The sequence below is a fragment of the Cupressus sempervirens genome, chromosome 10 (assembly GCF_028749045.1).
Source record: "Cupressus sempervirens isolate cs-2001-9-10 chromosome 10, ASM2874904v1, whole genome shotgun sequence".
Taxonomy (NCBI): Eukaryota; Viridiplantae; Streptophyta; class Pinopsida; order Cupressales; family Cupressaceae; genus Cupressus; species Cupressus sempervirens.
The window spans coordinates 528,276,007-528,291,997 of record NC_143127.1 but is presented as its reverse complement, the minus strand read 5'-3'; the positions used below and the strand labels follow the sequence as shown (position 1 = coordinate 528,291,997).

At 35.5% G+C, this 15,991-nt stretch overlaps 1 protein-coding gene across 7 annotated transcripts in view; it reads right to left on the bottom strand.

Annotated features, from left to right (window-relative positions):
- Positions 1–15,991, bottom strand: part of ATSPO11-1 (Spo11/DNA topoisomerase VI, subunit A protein) — a 314,730-nt gene that overhangs the window by 165,339 nt on the left and 133,400 nt on the right. For 3 of the 7 annotated variants that reach the window (XM_089803821.1, XM_089803825.1, XM_089803827.1), the window contains one exon: positions 15,304–15,356. The exons of 1 other annotated variant lie outside the window; for it this stretch is intronic. In XM_089803821.1, coding sequence (XP_089659947.1) covers positions 15,304–15,356 — 53 coding nt within the window. The remainder of the gene's footprint in view (positions 1–15,303; positions 15,357–15,991) is intronic. 3 more of the 7 variants (XM_089803822.1, XM_089803826.1, XM_089803823.1) reach the window with 1 other exon arrangement.

Genomic DNA, 15,991 nt, shown 5'->3' with positions numbered 1-15,991 from the left:
TGCTATAACTGACTTGTAATGATGCTACTGTCATCAATGCCCAGAATTTGTGGGCTTTATGCTCTACTACAATGGCCTTATGACTATTATAAATGTCTAATCACGATCATTGCATGCTATACTCTATTTTAATCATCTTGTCACTGTGTTGCAATCTGGAACCTTTTTGCTCCAGTTATAGCATCTTCCTTGATAATGACCATACTTTCTAATTTTAACAATGTGTTCAATTCATCTATTTATCATATTCATACCATCTTTTGGCTTTGCATTCTGATTGCAATGTTCTTTGCTCTTCAATCGTGTAGATAGCATACCATAAATTATTTCACTACAAACCATGATTTTGTTCAAAGGCCCTCAAACAATTTATTGCTGTCCTACTTGTTATTGATCAGCATTCTCATACCTTTGAATGTCTAAGACTTGAACTTGGGAGGGCTTAAACGCATGCAAACGGTGCCTTCATCTATTTATGTAGCTGTACTCAAAATGTTGTCGGTCTATGACTATTTTACCAATGCATTCTCTTAATCTTCTTTACACCAGCTAGAGAACAATATAATAATGCTTTAAGTTCACAGCTGTGATTATTGTTTATTATTCAGTATGACAATGTATTCATCTAGACTCAGTGTATTCCTGTAGCTATATTGGCATTATTTTCATCATATTGTAACTGTCAATAAGATATCATGTCAAAACCTTTAAAAAGTTGTTAGCATCGAATGTGTTCTTGTAGATACACATGTTGGCATCTCTAGGACACTATAATATATTATCCATTTAGCCTTCATGATATCTGTCACTGTAATAACATCAACATACCTTGCTCCTCTTCGGGACTTTGTGTAACCAGCAATATATAAAAAATGTTTGCTGCTCCTGTAGCCCTCCTTTTTAGGAACTATCATGTGATTTGCCCCTGTATTCAATTATATTAATCACTTGTGTCATCACAGTTTTACATACCAAAACCATGTTCTTGTAAAATCATGTCACCTTGGGACATGTTAGCTCAAACCTTGTGGGAGCCACATTTTACCCCATGTGCTACAAGAAGGACCGTGTAACTACACATGAAGAAAACAAGTTAGATACAAACCAACATATGGATCTTGTTTTTGATATTTCTTGTTTCTCACATATCCATGATAGATTGCCATCTATTATGCATGTGTGGAACAGATTTATATGTTTGCAGATGTGTGTATGTGCAGTGATGATGTATCATGTAATATCCCTTAACAGGATATTTTCTAAAAACCCTTGATAGAAACTCAGAAATTTTAAACAAATAATTTCATACAACACATTTCAGATTTCATCAACAAAAACCCCATAAATTAACTAATAAAAATGAGTCTCAAACAGTTATTACATTCAATCTCCAGTAGATATACATTTTCAGAAATAATATTTCATTGAAGCTCTTCATAAAATAACCAAGATATCCAATCGTGGATACAGCAACTACAGTAAGAATGGATAATAGAAAAGATGAACCTAGAGTACAATGTGAAAAACCTCTATGATGTCTCCAACTAACAATGGGTTTTCGTCGACTGCCCAAGCTTAAAAAACCTCCGTGATGTCTCCAACCTAGAAATGAGCTCTATCTTCCCTTTTAAGAACAAACAGGCAACTCTTCACATTCTGATTTATGTTTATTTCCTTTTTTAATAAAAACTTTTCCCCCACTTAAGAAAATAAGGCGTACATAGATAATAAAGTGACATTAACAATATCAACTGAAGTAGTCACTTTATAATAAATCTATTAAATCTTCAGACATTATAATCTCCCATCAAATGGACTCTGATATGCATGTCAAATAGCTTGTCGGAAAGCTCTAGAGCAGATGCTCTTAGTCCTACCTCGTGATATCAAGTATGATGAATCTGTTGACTTACTAAAAATAGTAAGTGTCTAGAACCCCCACTAAAACAATCCTCATTAACTCGGAGCTGAAATCACTTAGGCAAAAAATTGCTCTAACTGTATAGAAAACCTGGTTTGCCCATGGGATCAAGGAAAAACAGGATAATGGCGCAACAAAAGTCGTTGGCTAGAAAAGGGGACATGACAGTCCTCCCTTCCCAAAGATTGCTTTCCCCCAAGCAATGTGCATCTATGAGATGAAACCAAATGTCTGAATCCCAGACTGACTCAAAGATGATACTCTGTCCAATTGTTGCGCTACACTAGTGTAAACATCTCTAACCCAAGAGTCATAAAACATCTCAGCATAAACCCGAACACCAATCAACTAGATACCTAACATCCAAAACATCTCATGTGTATACTCAATCCAGACAACCTATCATGTGCTGTTATCATAAAAGGAAGTGCTCACTACCCAACTGAGTACCTCACTCTAGCTGTTACTCCACACTCCTCTGATATCACGAGGTGGTGGGAGCTCAACAGTATACCAATTTCCATCAAGAATGGAATGAAAAAAATCACTTCACCCGACTCCCTAATCTGTAATCATCTTTGTAAAAGCTCCAACTGGATCCCAAGTGAAAGCCTATGTAATGTCCCTAATATCATCCACTAACTCCTGTAATACCTGTGCCCACGAAGATGAAAATATCTTCCAAACTATCTCATAAACCATGACACCCTGCTAGAACTTATGGAATAATCCAATAGTAGGTGTCACCAAAGTAAACATCTCAAAGAGAGTGTCTCAGAAAGCAATCATGTCTTGCCTCCCTCAATTGTGTAAGGACATACACCACACTATCTAAATTCCACACACAAGAGGAATCCATCAAAATTAAAACATATCCAAGCAGATCATCAGACTCCTATCGGACGACTTTGACCTCATCTTCATCATAGCACGATTGGTGAAGCCTATCAATGGAACCCAACCAAGCTATACTGATAACTTTGTCAATGCTCAAGTCCCAAAGCAAACCACTCTCACATCCATTGTCCGTAAGTAGGTACAAAACACTAAAGGAATCTACAATCTTACAACTACATCCAACATCTGCAAGACTCCTATGAATGTGTTAACTCTACATGTAACCCAACTGGTAGCAATTGACACCATAACCACCCTGTAAACTTGTATTTGCATGACACGCCTATGATATAGAAGTAAGAAACACCCTTGAATACATATCACTATGGTGAGAAATTAGTTGGTGCCCCTGTAAGTTATCTCCCATCACCACCTGATTCAAATACTTGTAGCCTCTAATACTATATTCCGAAGATGCCAAGCCTTCATCCCTAAACGGATGATACAATCTTTGAGTCAACCCACACTACGCCTCATCAAGACCCGTATGTGAATCAAAAGAAAAATGATGAGCACTCCTCACTGTATAGTCACAATGAATGACCCCAACCTCTGCTAATGGCTTAATCATAAAGTACAATCTGACCATTAGAAGTGAATAAATCCATCTCAACATGATCAGCCCTCGTGCCACCATCACTAACAACCTCCTCAACAGTCATATCTAAATGTTGGGCTGAATTAGAGCGTGTCAAATCTAATTTTTGACTTAACTCAGCAATATAATTTTCTGCTTCATGAAATGCCACTAATGTAGCCTCAAGGGTGTCCTCGACATTCATGAGCTCATATGTGCATAAATCTACTTTTGCTTCCTTCTTCCTAAGTGCTTCTAAGTAAATTTGTGTAAGGGTCGAAGAGATGATCACGATCTAAAAGGTGGTGCAAGTCATCCAATTTCATAGTTTTCAGCCCTTCTTAAATTATTAATAGCTGTGGAAATTCCTATTCAAGTCCCCTTTACTTTCCCTCTGTTGTCGGTAAAGTTATAAAATAGCCGACAGGTAGATTAGCATGTTGTCGGTAAAGTTACAAAATAGTCGACGGATAGATTAGCATCCGAAAGGACGCGTAACGGTTGAGTCACCCCTTCGGAATGGTATATGTACACCGTCTGGAATGGACTTTGGATCATGGTTGGAATCATCATTGGAAGCACTATGTAATCTCTTCGGCATATATACGAATAATAAAAGTAGTACTGTTGTGTTACACGTTCTTGCCTATTGTCTGTATGCATTAAACTATTTACCCCATACGCGATGATTTGGATTCGGTCAACGGCCTTTTCCACTGGCAAATAGAATTACAAGCTCTTTCCGAGCTGTAATATGTTAAAGGTCGACAAAGGTGAGAAAGAAGAGGGAAACAAATGTCCAAAGGAATATAGAGAAGCAGAAGAAGAAAAGGCGATTACGAAAAAAGTTGAAGCGAAGAAAATACAATACGAACCCAAAAAAAGGATAGATTCCACCGTATGGTACACAATAAACGGACCGCACAGAAAGAAAATGTTACGTCGAACCACAAATATAGTAGAAAGGTGTTGGCAGCAAGGAAAACACATCATACGGTCTACAAAAGAAACAAAGAGGAAGGGTTTAATAAAAGCTTCAGCAGTACGGAGTGAAGCTTCTAAAATCAAGATTACAGTTATTGATGGCAAGAAGTGGCAGCCAACGGAATTCATGGTACCGAGTTTTGAGAAGAAACTGGGCGATATGGAAAACCTGAGGGAGAGATCATGTAACTTAAATAAACTTGATGAGCGACAATTGCAGGCACAATGGACCATAGAGGTGACACAGAATAGGCGCAAAGCGTGGCATGATAAACACCTAAAGTTAAACAAGTTTCAACCGGATGGTGTTGAAGTATAGCGGACTGAACGAAATCAAACCGGGGAAGTTTAAAGTCAAATAGGTAGGGCCATACCAAATCCAGGAAGTAGGTGAAAACGGAGCAAAAAAGCTATGGATATTGGATGGGCAGGAAATTCCAGAAATGGTGAACGGTTCCAAGCTAAAAATATACCATGCTAGAACTCTTCCCCTGTCGACAAACAATGAGGAGCATCAAAAAAAAAATTGAAAAAAAAACGCAGTTATAAAGGCACCATATCGTGACCGTACGGCATCCCAATGCATTCCAAGACACTGTACGGTTCTTCCCAAAATTGTACGACAACTCCACCATGTTCTAAGGCACCGTATGGCAACTTACCATACATAGGCACCATAAGGTACGACAGGCGGACGTGTACGGAAACTATACGAACATCTTAAGACAATGTACGGGCATTGTGAAAACTGTACAGGGAGTGTTTATAAAACCGACTGTACAGGTGTTGTAAAAACCGTACAAGGAGCATTTGCAAATCCGTATTGACAATTAGGAAAACCGTATGTACATCCACATAACCGTACGGGCAGCAAATTAATCATGCAAGCTTCAATTGTTCGGCAATCAAAGTCTCTGGCATCCATACTGTACGAACGGCTGTTATTAGGAGATCTTCAACCGTACAAATCTCTTCACAGACATTGCCACCGTACAGTCACGCAAAAAAAGAGATGAAAGGCACTACCACTATAGAAGCATGTACAGGCAGAGGTCATTGTCTTGTGAGAGCTATTTTAGTTTGGGTTTTGCAGACATCTTCCGAGTGACCAAAGAGGAGGGAATAGGCACCCACAAGTATTATCTGTGTGGCTTCTACAAATAATGCCATCACAAATCAGCAGAAGGAAGCAGTCAGAAGAGAAACCAAAAAAAAAAAAAAAGACAACAAATCAAAAATGTTCAAAATGAATAACCCATGATGCCCAAGGGAAAGGAAAGACATAAACAGGTAGTAAAACATAAGAAGTTGCCAAAAAGAGTGTGGGATTGGAAGAAAATCACAAAAATGGTGTATTCTATGGAATTTTGTGTGGCTTTGAGAGTGTTATTTTGGTCTTGGCCCCTAGACCCCCTAGACCCCCAGTCGCTTCAGTTATCAATCGTGGGAATTATGACCAATTGATGAGACCTGAAGTTGCTGCAGGCATGGAGTGTTTGTGTATCAGAGGTGGAGAGAACAACAGAGCAAGCCTTTCGAGAGGGTTGATACGCTTTGAAGCACTTGGAGTAGGTGTTGGATGTGAAGCTATCGTGGTGAATGCATAGAGAGCTCGGGAGGAGCTGATCATCCAATTGAAGGCAGTACAGCAACACTTGGCGCAATGTACCCAAGAGTTGGAAGCAGAGAAAGCGGCACAAGTGGATATTTTGTAATTGTCGTCCGGAAACTGACTTTTCTTTTTGGGGGGGATGATGTTGTCATTAAAGTTATAAAATAGCCAACGGGTAGATTAACATGTTGTCGGTAAAGTTATAAAATAGCCGATGGGTGGATTAGCATCCGAAAGGACATGCAACGGTTGAGTCACCCCTTCGGAATGGTAAATGTACACCATCTAGAATGAAGGAGTACCGTTGTGTTACATGTTCTTGTCTATTGTTTGTATGCATTCAACTATTTACCCCATACGGTAAACACCCTCCACATACTCTTTCCAAAGGTTCTTTTCAAACATCTCATATATGTCATCAAAGCATGATAAAGCTGCAACAATCTTATGTTCAGCTACTTTCATTTGACTCTCCAAATGAGGTGAACAAGTAGGTGTGTGAAATAAGTCAAACGCATATGAGGTCGGACAAAGTGTTTCATCATACATATCCATATCATATGTAGAAACCATTGAGTCTGAATCAGCACCAGCACTCACAAAAGATGTTGAGTCCTCATCATTGGCTGATTGGACAATCTTCTCCATGTGTTAACAACATGCTTATCAAGAGCACTAGTGTTGGCAGCCTTGCAAAAGACCTCTACCACCATACTGCTCATCTAAAGAGTTGTACCATGTTTAACATATTCTGCGTGATTATGAGAAGGCTGCAAATCAGTGGTAGTTGGCTGCTCTTCTTTTTCAAGACTACCAATAAGATGATTATTGTCCTTCTCTTACAAATCTCTGCACTTGTCTTTTCCAAGGAGATCCTGGCCCAATTCATAATATTTATTTTTTGTCATATCAGTCTTCTTTTCAAGCATTGCATGGAAATCCATTTAATTAATGAAGAGTAATTCTTCTTGAACCCATGGAGGAAGTTTGTTGCCCTCATCATATATGCTGAATACTTCAGTTCTTGCATCAAGTGGGAAATTTTTGGCCAACTGTTGTTGTAATTTAACAAGATCTTTTTTTACTTTTTCTAAGTCATTTACTTTCCCTATGACTAGATATTACTTGTCTTTGCAGGCAAATGTTCAACTTTAATGCAAATCTGGTCTGGATCAAATACTTACAAATTGTTGCAGATTATAGTAACATACAAATTCTCACATATATGTCCCACAGGCATTCACACAACAAATGTTTAGATTCTATTAACTGTCTTCAACTGTAATTTGGACAAACACTTCTCAAAATTCGACATTTAATCAAACCATTGTCGTGCAATTCCTATTCAATATTAGGAGTTTTGCTCAAAATCTTCTTTTGTTGGTCTTCCAACTATGCCTGATTATTTTGTCAAATAGTTACTTGGCGTGAATCTTACTTTGTTGTCTTTCCAACTTCAATTTTACCAAACAATTATCATGTTGTCGGCCAAGTCCTGAGAACATATTCATTCATGCATCCTATCCAACGCTTCCTGGCAAGTATGACAGGCATTGCTTCAACAATCTGGAACAACAATGATAGACATTGTTAAAACCTCAACTGCCAATAATCTTCACTAATTCCTCCCTTGTCACGGCTTGCACCTCAATAACAACAACTGCAGAGTGTCAATAGTCTTTTAAACTTAGCTTTGACCAGCAATTGCTACCCAAAAGTTTAGTAATGCTCAAAACGGAAAATACCTTGGACATCAAAGTTTTTACACTGCCAGCACACTTAGTAGGTCTGAAAGTGTTTCATACAGCAAACTCAAGTTCCAATGCTTCTTAAGTGGTCCAATTTAAGCCATGAATCTCTGTTGTGTTTGGATGTTTACAGCCTGCAATGGCTTCCTTAATATTGTCTCCACAATCTATGCACGATAGCCTCTGATCAAGGATTCAAATATTATTTCTCTACCTATAATAGTTTGCTAGGAATATGAGGTGCACCTTAATGACCAAGCCAATAAGATGGTTTTCAACTTTTCGGATAACTGGACAATAGATGATGCATCGCAGGTGACGGTTGAGCTATCTGGTTTAACCGTAATGAAGTAAATCTCTGCCAACATTAGACACTTTGATATTCTTCCAAAGTCTCTGCTAACAAGAATGCCAGGCCTAAAAGATATCATCTGTCACATAATTTATTTAATTCTCCATTTTTTGGCAACATTGGAAACTGTTAATATAAACTCCTGATATTTGCTTCTGTCAAATAAATTCACAATGTATTATATAGTGAACCATGGAATAGAGACCTGGCAATAAGGACCATTGTGCCTGTCCCGAAGAGTCCATGTGACATTTATCAGTCGGAAAGGTTTTTATCCACCGATAACATGGATATTCCACAAAATACTGATTGGAAAGTTGAAAATCGATGCAGGTAATAGTGTGCATGTTTCAGAAATGTACCTAACATAGATGAAGCTTCCAATCGAAGAACCCCATGATTTATACGTAATTCCAATAGATTATTGTGATAGAGACTTGCCAGTGGCAAAGTAGAAGTTGCCATGAACACACAAAAGGGATGAACGAAGGCTATCACGCAATGAATAACTTCATCGAACAAAGCAATTATTTGGTATATAAAACAATTGTTGATAAGACAATTCAGCACTTCCATCAAAACAAGGAGTTTGTATTGCTACTATAAAAATCTTCATGGACTGGAGATACAAAAGAACGTAGAGAAACACAAACCATATATGTGGTCAGGGGCGTCGAAACAATATAAGGATTGTAAAACAACATGGAAGATACAAGCAAAATATTTCAGTAGCCGTCTGGTTCCATAAATATTCGAGTAACTTCGTCTGTGAGAATATACTTTTAAAAATTAAAGTGATGCCAAAGTACCAATCATTTCATGAAGACAATGCTACCGCCAAAGTTTTTATCCAGCAATTCAATTAAAAATACCACAATTTATTGAGAAGCAATTAAAGATTATACTAATTAAAAATGTGAACTATGTTGTAATAATTAAAAGGTGCAATTATAACAAGAGCTCTTTGCCAGCTTGAGTTCCTATCTTTTGGTTACAAGAGTGTAAAACGGGTTTAACTTAAAACAATTTGTTACATATATGTGTCATTGTGAGCTGATGTAGGAAAGAAACATATAACATATTGTATGAACCAATAAAATAGGTGGTGCAAATGACATTGATCTGAAAAATGTCTTATTTTTATGTCAGTCATCAGTATAAAAAATAAGTAATTCTTTTGTTGTTGTCACATAGTTGAAAGCAATGTACATAGGTCATTATTACTTTTTGAAGAAGCTAACAATTTCAAAAATTAAGAAACTTTATCCATGGATACTTAAGATTTTAAAAAAGTATTTAAAAAGTTAATATAAAACTTTTTTTTAAAACTACCATAAAAAAAAAAATTTAAAAGCTTTACATGTATTGAAAAATCTAATAACCTAGATTTTAAAGACTTTGTTTTTCAAAAAAGAAGTGTTAAAATTCTCAAACCTTATAAATAAAACAATGAAATAGTTGGTTGAGCAATGACATAATAAAGTGTATTTTAAAAATAATTCGTCAAACTAATAATTAAAAAATTTGAAGATAAATAATTTTTAAAAAGATCGATTTTGAAGATTTTTTTTTTTTTAAGTTCCACTTTGTTCATGTAAAAATAAATAATAGATTTATTAGTGGAAATAGAGTTTTTGGAAACGACAAATTTTAAATGTGAAGACAAAGGAGAACAAACAAATAGTTTTTTTCTCAATATTAAACTAAAGATAGCTCTAAAAAATTGTAAAGATAGCTCTGAAAATTTGTAAAGATGATCCCATAAGTTATATCAGATAGAATACAAAGAAATCTTATTTAGACAAAATAAAACACAGTTGTGTGTTAGATATGAAAGCGAACAAAATGTTGTTTTCCAATATGTAATATATTTTTGTTGCTTTGGTTACGAAGTAATTACTAGATAAGGTTTAATGAGAGGACAATAGCGTTATTTGAAGTTCCAAAGTAACGGAAAGAAAATCGAAAAGGCAAAAAAGATAAATATATGTAATCAAGGGATATGATAGAAACATTGCAGATTTGGTGACTTACAACTACCAGACTCACTTATAAGTATGTAGAATATTCAGAGATCATTGTCAGAAGAAGCCAACGATTTGCATGGAAAAGAAAAACCAATGAAAGAAGGGAGATTGCGAAGAGCGAAGGTGGATCTGAGCGATAGAAAAAGATTAAAGAAAATTAAATGAGTCTGAATCCATTATCAAACTTCCACGCTGACCAGAGAAAGTATCGCACTTCTTCAATGAAAGACATATATTGGCAGAGGAATTAGAAAACTAGCAAGAAATCGGCAACAAGGAATGGAAAATACAAAAGCCCAAATAGAGGACTCAAACAAAGAGACGGGTAAGTATAACCCCACACAATTGAAAGAAGGGGATATAAATGAGAATATAATAAGACTACAATATATAAATTTTATTAAGCACTAGAAAAGTCCACCAACATCCATAGATGGTCAAATGTATCAATGACTCAATTGAGTACATGCATAGAAATTACTGCATATCACAAATCTGGATTAGCGCTCCACACATCGCAAACTTCAAGTGTTGTAAGGAGGCCATCCCGAAAGATCGGTGCGACAAATTGTGCTGCTCAAATGCAATGAGGTTTGCAGTGTTCATATGCCATAATTGATGGTGTTTTTGTAGAGAATTTTTTTGTGGGTTTAAGGGGTATTATCTGCACAAATTTCCTTGCTAGCCTGGATAAGCATGGGTGAACATAATATTTTTTGGGCATGGATGGTACAGATGTTCTAATAACAAAGAAGGTGGAGAGAACAAGAAAATGAAGACAGATAAAAAAACCAGTGTGATGTTGGTGGTTCAATTTAAATGACATTAATTATACCCTTTTCCTCCCCAGCCTGTTGCGGCTATCTAACCCATAATAAATGATTCCTTGTCTAGATCAACTATCATTCATATTTTTTTCTCATATTAATTTCCAGAAAAAATGCTAAAAGCCCACCTAAAATAGTCTTGGCCAATCAAAAGTTCGAAATTGACATCAAATAATTGTATTTTTTTAATATACCTTTTTAAACTTTGATAAATGATGCATGTTTAGGAAAAAAAGAAATTAAGGGGGGGTTAAAAGAAAACAATAGTTCCCTACCTTATACAAGGCAAGGATGAATAAGAGGAGCCACTTCAACATGTTTGATTAAAATAATTAGAGATTTATTAATTATAAGAGTGTGACTTTTCTTTTTAAAGATACATAACTTTAAAAAGAAATGAGAGATATAAATAAGAAATTCTATTATTCCAAACAAGATATATTCAATATATGAAAAAGAAGTATTTTTAAAAAGTATTTTATATTTATTTGTATGGAGAAATAAGGAGCTTACATATGACTCTCTAATAATATAAATTCATTTATTTTATTTTAATAAAAAAACAAAAGGCCCTTTTGTATATTTTTATTAAAGAAATGGAGATTTAAACTTTAGTTGATTCATTCTTTATAATTATCTTTTTTAATTCTGTAAGTAATTTATGTCAGATAAGTAGACGAGGTCATCTATGGCATTTTAACCTCGATCATTGCAGATATTGTGAAATATTTAATTGTTTATGAATTTATGTCCAGTCTTCCCCGACCTTAGGAATTAAAGCACAATCTGGAATAGTTTAGAATTCTGTATTTATATTTGATTTTTCATGTGTTAATTACTAAACTGTTTATAGTTTACGTGCATAGAACATTATAAAGTTGTACATTATAATCTTCATTGTAGTTGACTCTGTTGCCCGAATACGCTAAAACACTAGTCTTTTTGTCATTGAAGTATTGGATTTATATTTGAAGTCGGAAAATCTATAACTTCCTTCTTACAAACATCAAATCCATTGTTAAAACTTTTAACAAAACATCCATTTCAAACTATCACATTACTCCATATTAATTGAGTTCAAGTACCTTGCCAGTCGGAGAACTCCAAAGCTTAAATTCGCTATAGAAAAGCTCTGAACCAAGTGATCAGATTCGAGGAAAAGCTCTTCCCGCCTAGGTGTAAAGGAGCCTTAAGTGCAGGGGAATCAAGGTGATTCTTGTTCGTTGGCCAAAACTAATTGTGATATCTTATCAGAGAGGTGGCAGGCTCTTGGATTTCAAGTCTGCGGTTTTGGGAACCAACAGGCCCACCAATTTGCATTCTTAGATTAACACAATTGCGTCAAAATACTTCAAACAATATGCACCCTTCTGTAAATATTTCAACTTGAGATTCTATAGATTTATTCTCTGTTGTAATCTTATGAGTTGCATTCAATGTCAAGATTCCCAATAGATAGCAGGTTTATTGCTCTGATACCACTGTAATATCCCTAACAAGGTATTTTCTAAAAATACTTGATAGAAACTTAGAAATTTTAAGCAAATAATTTCATACGATGCATTTAAGATTTCATCAACAAAAACCCCATAAATTAATCAATAAAATAAGTCTTGAACTGTTATTACATTCGATCTCCAATAGAAATACATTTTCAAAGATAATATTCCATTGAAGCTCTTCATAAAATAACCAAGAAATTCAATCGTAGATACAAAAACTACAGTAAGATTGGATAATTGAAAAGATAAACCTGCAGTACAATGTGAAACACCTGCATGATGTCTCCATCTGACAATGGGTTTTTGTCCACTTCCCAAGCTTGAGGGTTTTCGTCCTCTCACCTGCTAAAAGCTGAAGCTTTCGAGAATAACTCTCCAAAGAGTTTAGTAAAATCCCAATCACCAAACCAAGTCTGTTGGAAATGAGCTCCATCCTCCCTCTTTAGAACAAACAAGCGACTCTTCACATTCCCATTTCTGCTAATTTAGTTCCTTTTTAAATAATACCTTTTCCCCCACTTAATGAAATAAGGTGTACATATATAATAAAGTAACATTACCAATATCAGCTATACTCACCTTATAATAAATTTGTTAAATCTTCAAACATTAAAATCTCCCATCAAATGGACTCGGATATGCATGTCGAATAGCTGGCCGGAAAGCACTTGACAAGGCGCTCTTAGTCCCACCTTGAGATGTCAAGAATGATGAGTATGCTGACATACTATGACCGTATAGAAAACCTGCTTTTCCCATGAGAGCAAGGCAAAATGGGCTAATGGAGCAACAAAACTCACTAACTAGAAAAGAGTACATGACACATCATTGCTTAGATCTATGAGATCTAACATCATTTCTTCTCTTAAATGCGAATATTTGAAGCAAAAAAGACACAAGGGCTGGACGCAAGGCAAGTGAGGGGACTAAAGATGATGCAAGGCAGCTCAAGCCGGACTCGTCCTCAAGCAGTGAGGAGTCACCTTACACTTCTTGTACATTATTTTTCATAGCACCTATAAATGTATAATTTTATTTTCATGTGCACTATGATAGTCTCATGGCTTGTGTGAGACATTGTTCATTTGCATAATCAATAAAGATTACTTTTTCAACAATTTTTTGCACTCTTTCCTATGACAGCAATTTGCATGATGCCATGTCATAGTGTGATCTTCTATTCATTTCCTTATGCATATGAATGTGATACGGTTGAACTAAAATTGTACCTTAATGCATTTAAAAATTACAGAAGCTCTACCTGATTTAGCTAGTAGCAAAAATCGGGTAGCAGTAAGCTTGCGTTATTTTGATAAATTGGACCTCTTTCACAATGTTTGCTTTGGCAATTGCCCCCTTCCAAGTTAATTCTCTTTACTGATTGTTAAAATCAGTTAGCATAATGTATTGAAATCACTGTGCTTAACAGAGAAATCATAAGTCAGCACTCAGCTGAAAACAAAAATGATTATGTTTAGTTTCGATCGCTGTTTAAGAAATAATTGCGTCTTTGCTGCATGATCGATGGCTGCTTTGGGCTGTATTTGCCTTATCATCGCTTTCCATGATGTCCATGCTTATGTACATGGTCACTGCATTTTCATTTAACATTTGCATTGTTGTTCATTTCCTTTGCAATCACTTCAAATGAATTTGGTCTACTCAAATTCATTTCTGTGCCTTACCTTAAAGAACCAACCTGCATGAAAACTGTTCCTTTTATCCATCATGAATTGGTTTTGAATGTTATTTTTATCATTTGTTTGGTTTAAACTTTAATCCTCGACAAAAATTTGTTTAATATTGTTGGTGATAGGAGAATTACTCTCTGTCAATTGCTCCTTACTTCCATTGGCTTTTTAAATAACTATTATTACATCTTTGACTTGGGTGATTTACTAAATGTTCAGCTGGCATTAAGACATCAGATTTATTCTTCTTTCCATTTTCTTGTTAGGATTAGGATATCACAACTCAGCTTTCATAAAGCATACTGACTATGTTTAAACACCTGCACTTTTGATCTGCTGGTTTCTCTATGATCACTCTATGCATACACATTCTAAATATAATCAGCGAACCTTGATTTGCGTTCCTTCTTCCACTAAACCATGGCACTACAATATTCCCTTTCAAGATTACTGTTAGAAATACATGGATTTGCCTTATTCTAGGTTATCAGTTCAGGTTCTGAGATGGGTTTGGATACGAGAACCCGGTAAGTGAGTTCATGAAATTTTATTTTTTTTCATTATGGCTCATATAGGTTTGTGTGTCTGTGTATATACCTCACTTCGAACTTGCAAGATGAAGAGAGAAAATGTGCAATGAAATGTGTTTGGAGGCTGATATGAGGCTGTTTTAGGGTTAGAAAGAAATAAATAAATAAATTAGTCTGTTTATAATGTTTATTTGGGCCACAGGTCTGATCAAGGACCCTGCCCAGACCAAACAAGGACCCCCCTGCAAATTTGAGGGTCCAGCGTGTGAACCCAATAACTAAGGCCTTACTTTCTACATATTAGATGAATATGGTAGGAAAAAGGAAAAAGGTATCCCTAACCACTCTTCCATCTGAAAATAGTTATAGGCCTTTTGCTTTATGGAAATTGTAATGTCCATTAATTTTAATTATTGTAGCTTTTTTTCTTCATAGTACCACTAGATACATTAGATGAGAATGGCTGGAAAAAGAAATAAAGGTATATCTACACATTCTTCCATCTAAAAAGGAAAAGCTGTAGGCCATTTCCTTCTTGGAAATTGTAATGTCCATTAATTCTAATTATAGTGTATTTTGTCCATCTTAGTACCACAAGATAAGATAAATGAGAATAAGATGAAGATCGTGTTCACAGCTTGCAAAAAGAATGATTCAGTGTAGCTAGATACCCTTTACTTGGAGAAACCTGCCAAAATAACAAACAAATATCATGCTTTAGAGGTACTAGAAAAACAACTGTTTATTTTAAAAACTTAGAAAAAAAAAGATAAGAAAGAAATATTAACAAGTAACTATTACATGGCTATGGTCTTCATTCATCAATGCATCAAAGCCTTCATTCATATTATGCCACTTCTGTATTTTTTCTAGCTATCTTGATAATTATCATTTACACTCAAAGGAAATTTTAAACAAATTTAGACATAAGCCTTCACCAAAGTAAATTATGAAGGTACAACCCAAAGGAGATAAATTCACACCTATTATAGTTTCACAAACAATTAAGTATTAGAGTGACATCCATGTTGCTCATATGGTCTTCAGACTGGCATATGATAAGTCTACATGGAACCACAAAAAACTAAATAGTTTTAAAATATAAAGAAACTTAGTGGAAAGGCCAAGAAGTTATCTGGATTGCTTATATTGGAATGTGATTGGACATATACAGTAGTGGACCTAGCAGCCCTGGATGAGTAATAGTGATGCTGCAGTACATATAGCTGGAAAATATTGGACCACGCCCTAAAAGCGCACACCTCTCACATGCAGGTTGTGATGTGAAAGAGAAACCATTCACCCCAAACACATTTAGTAGAA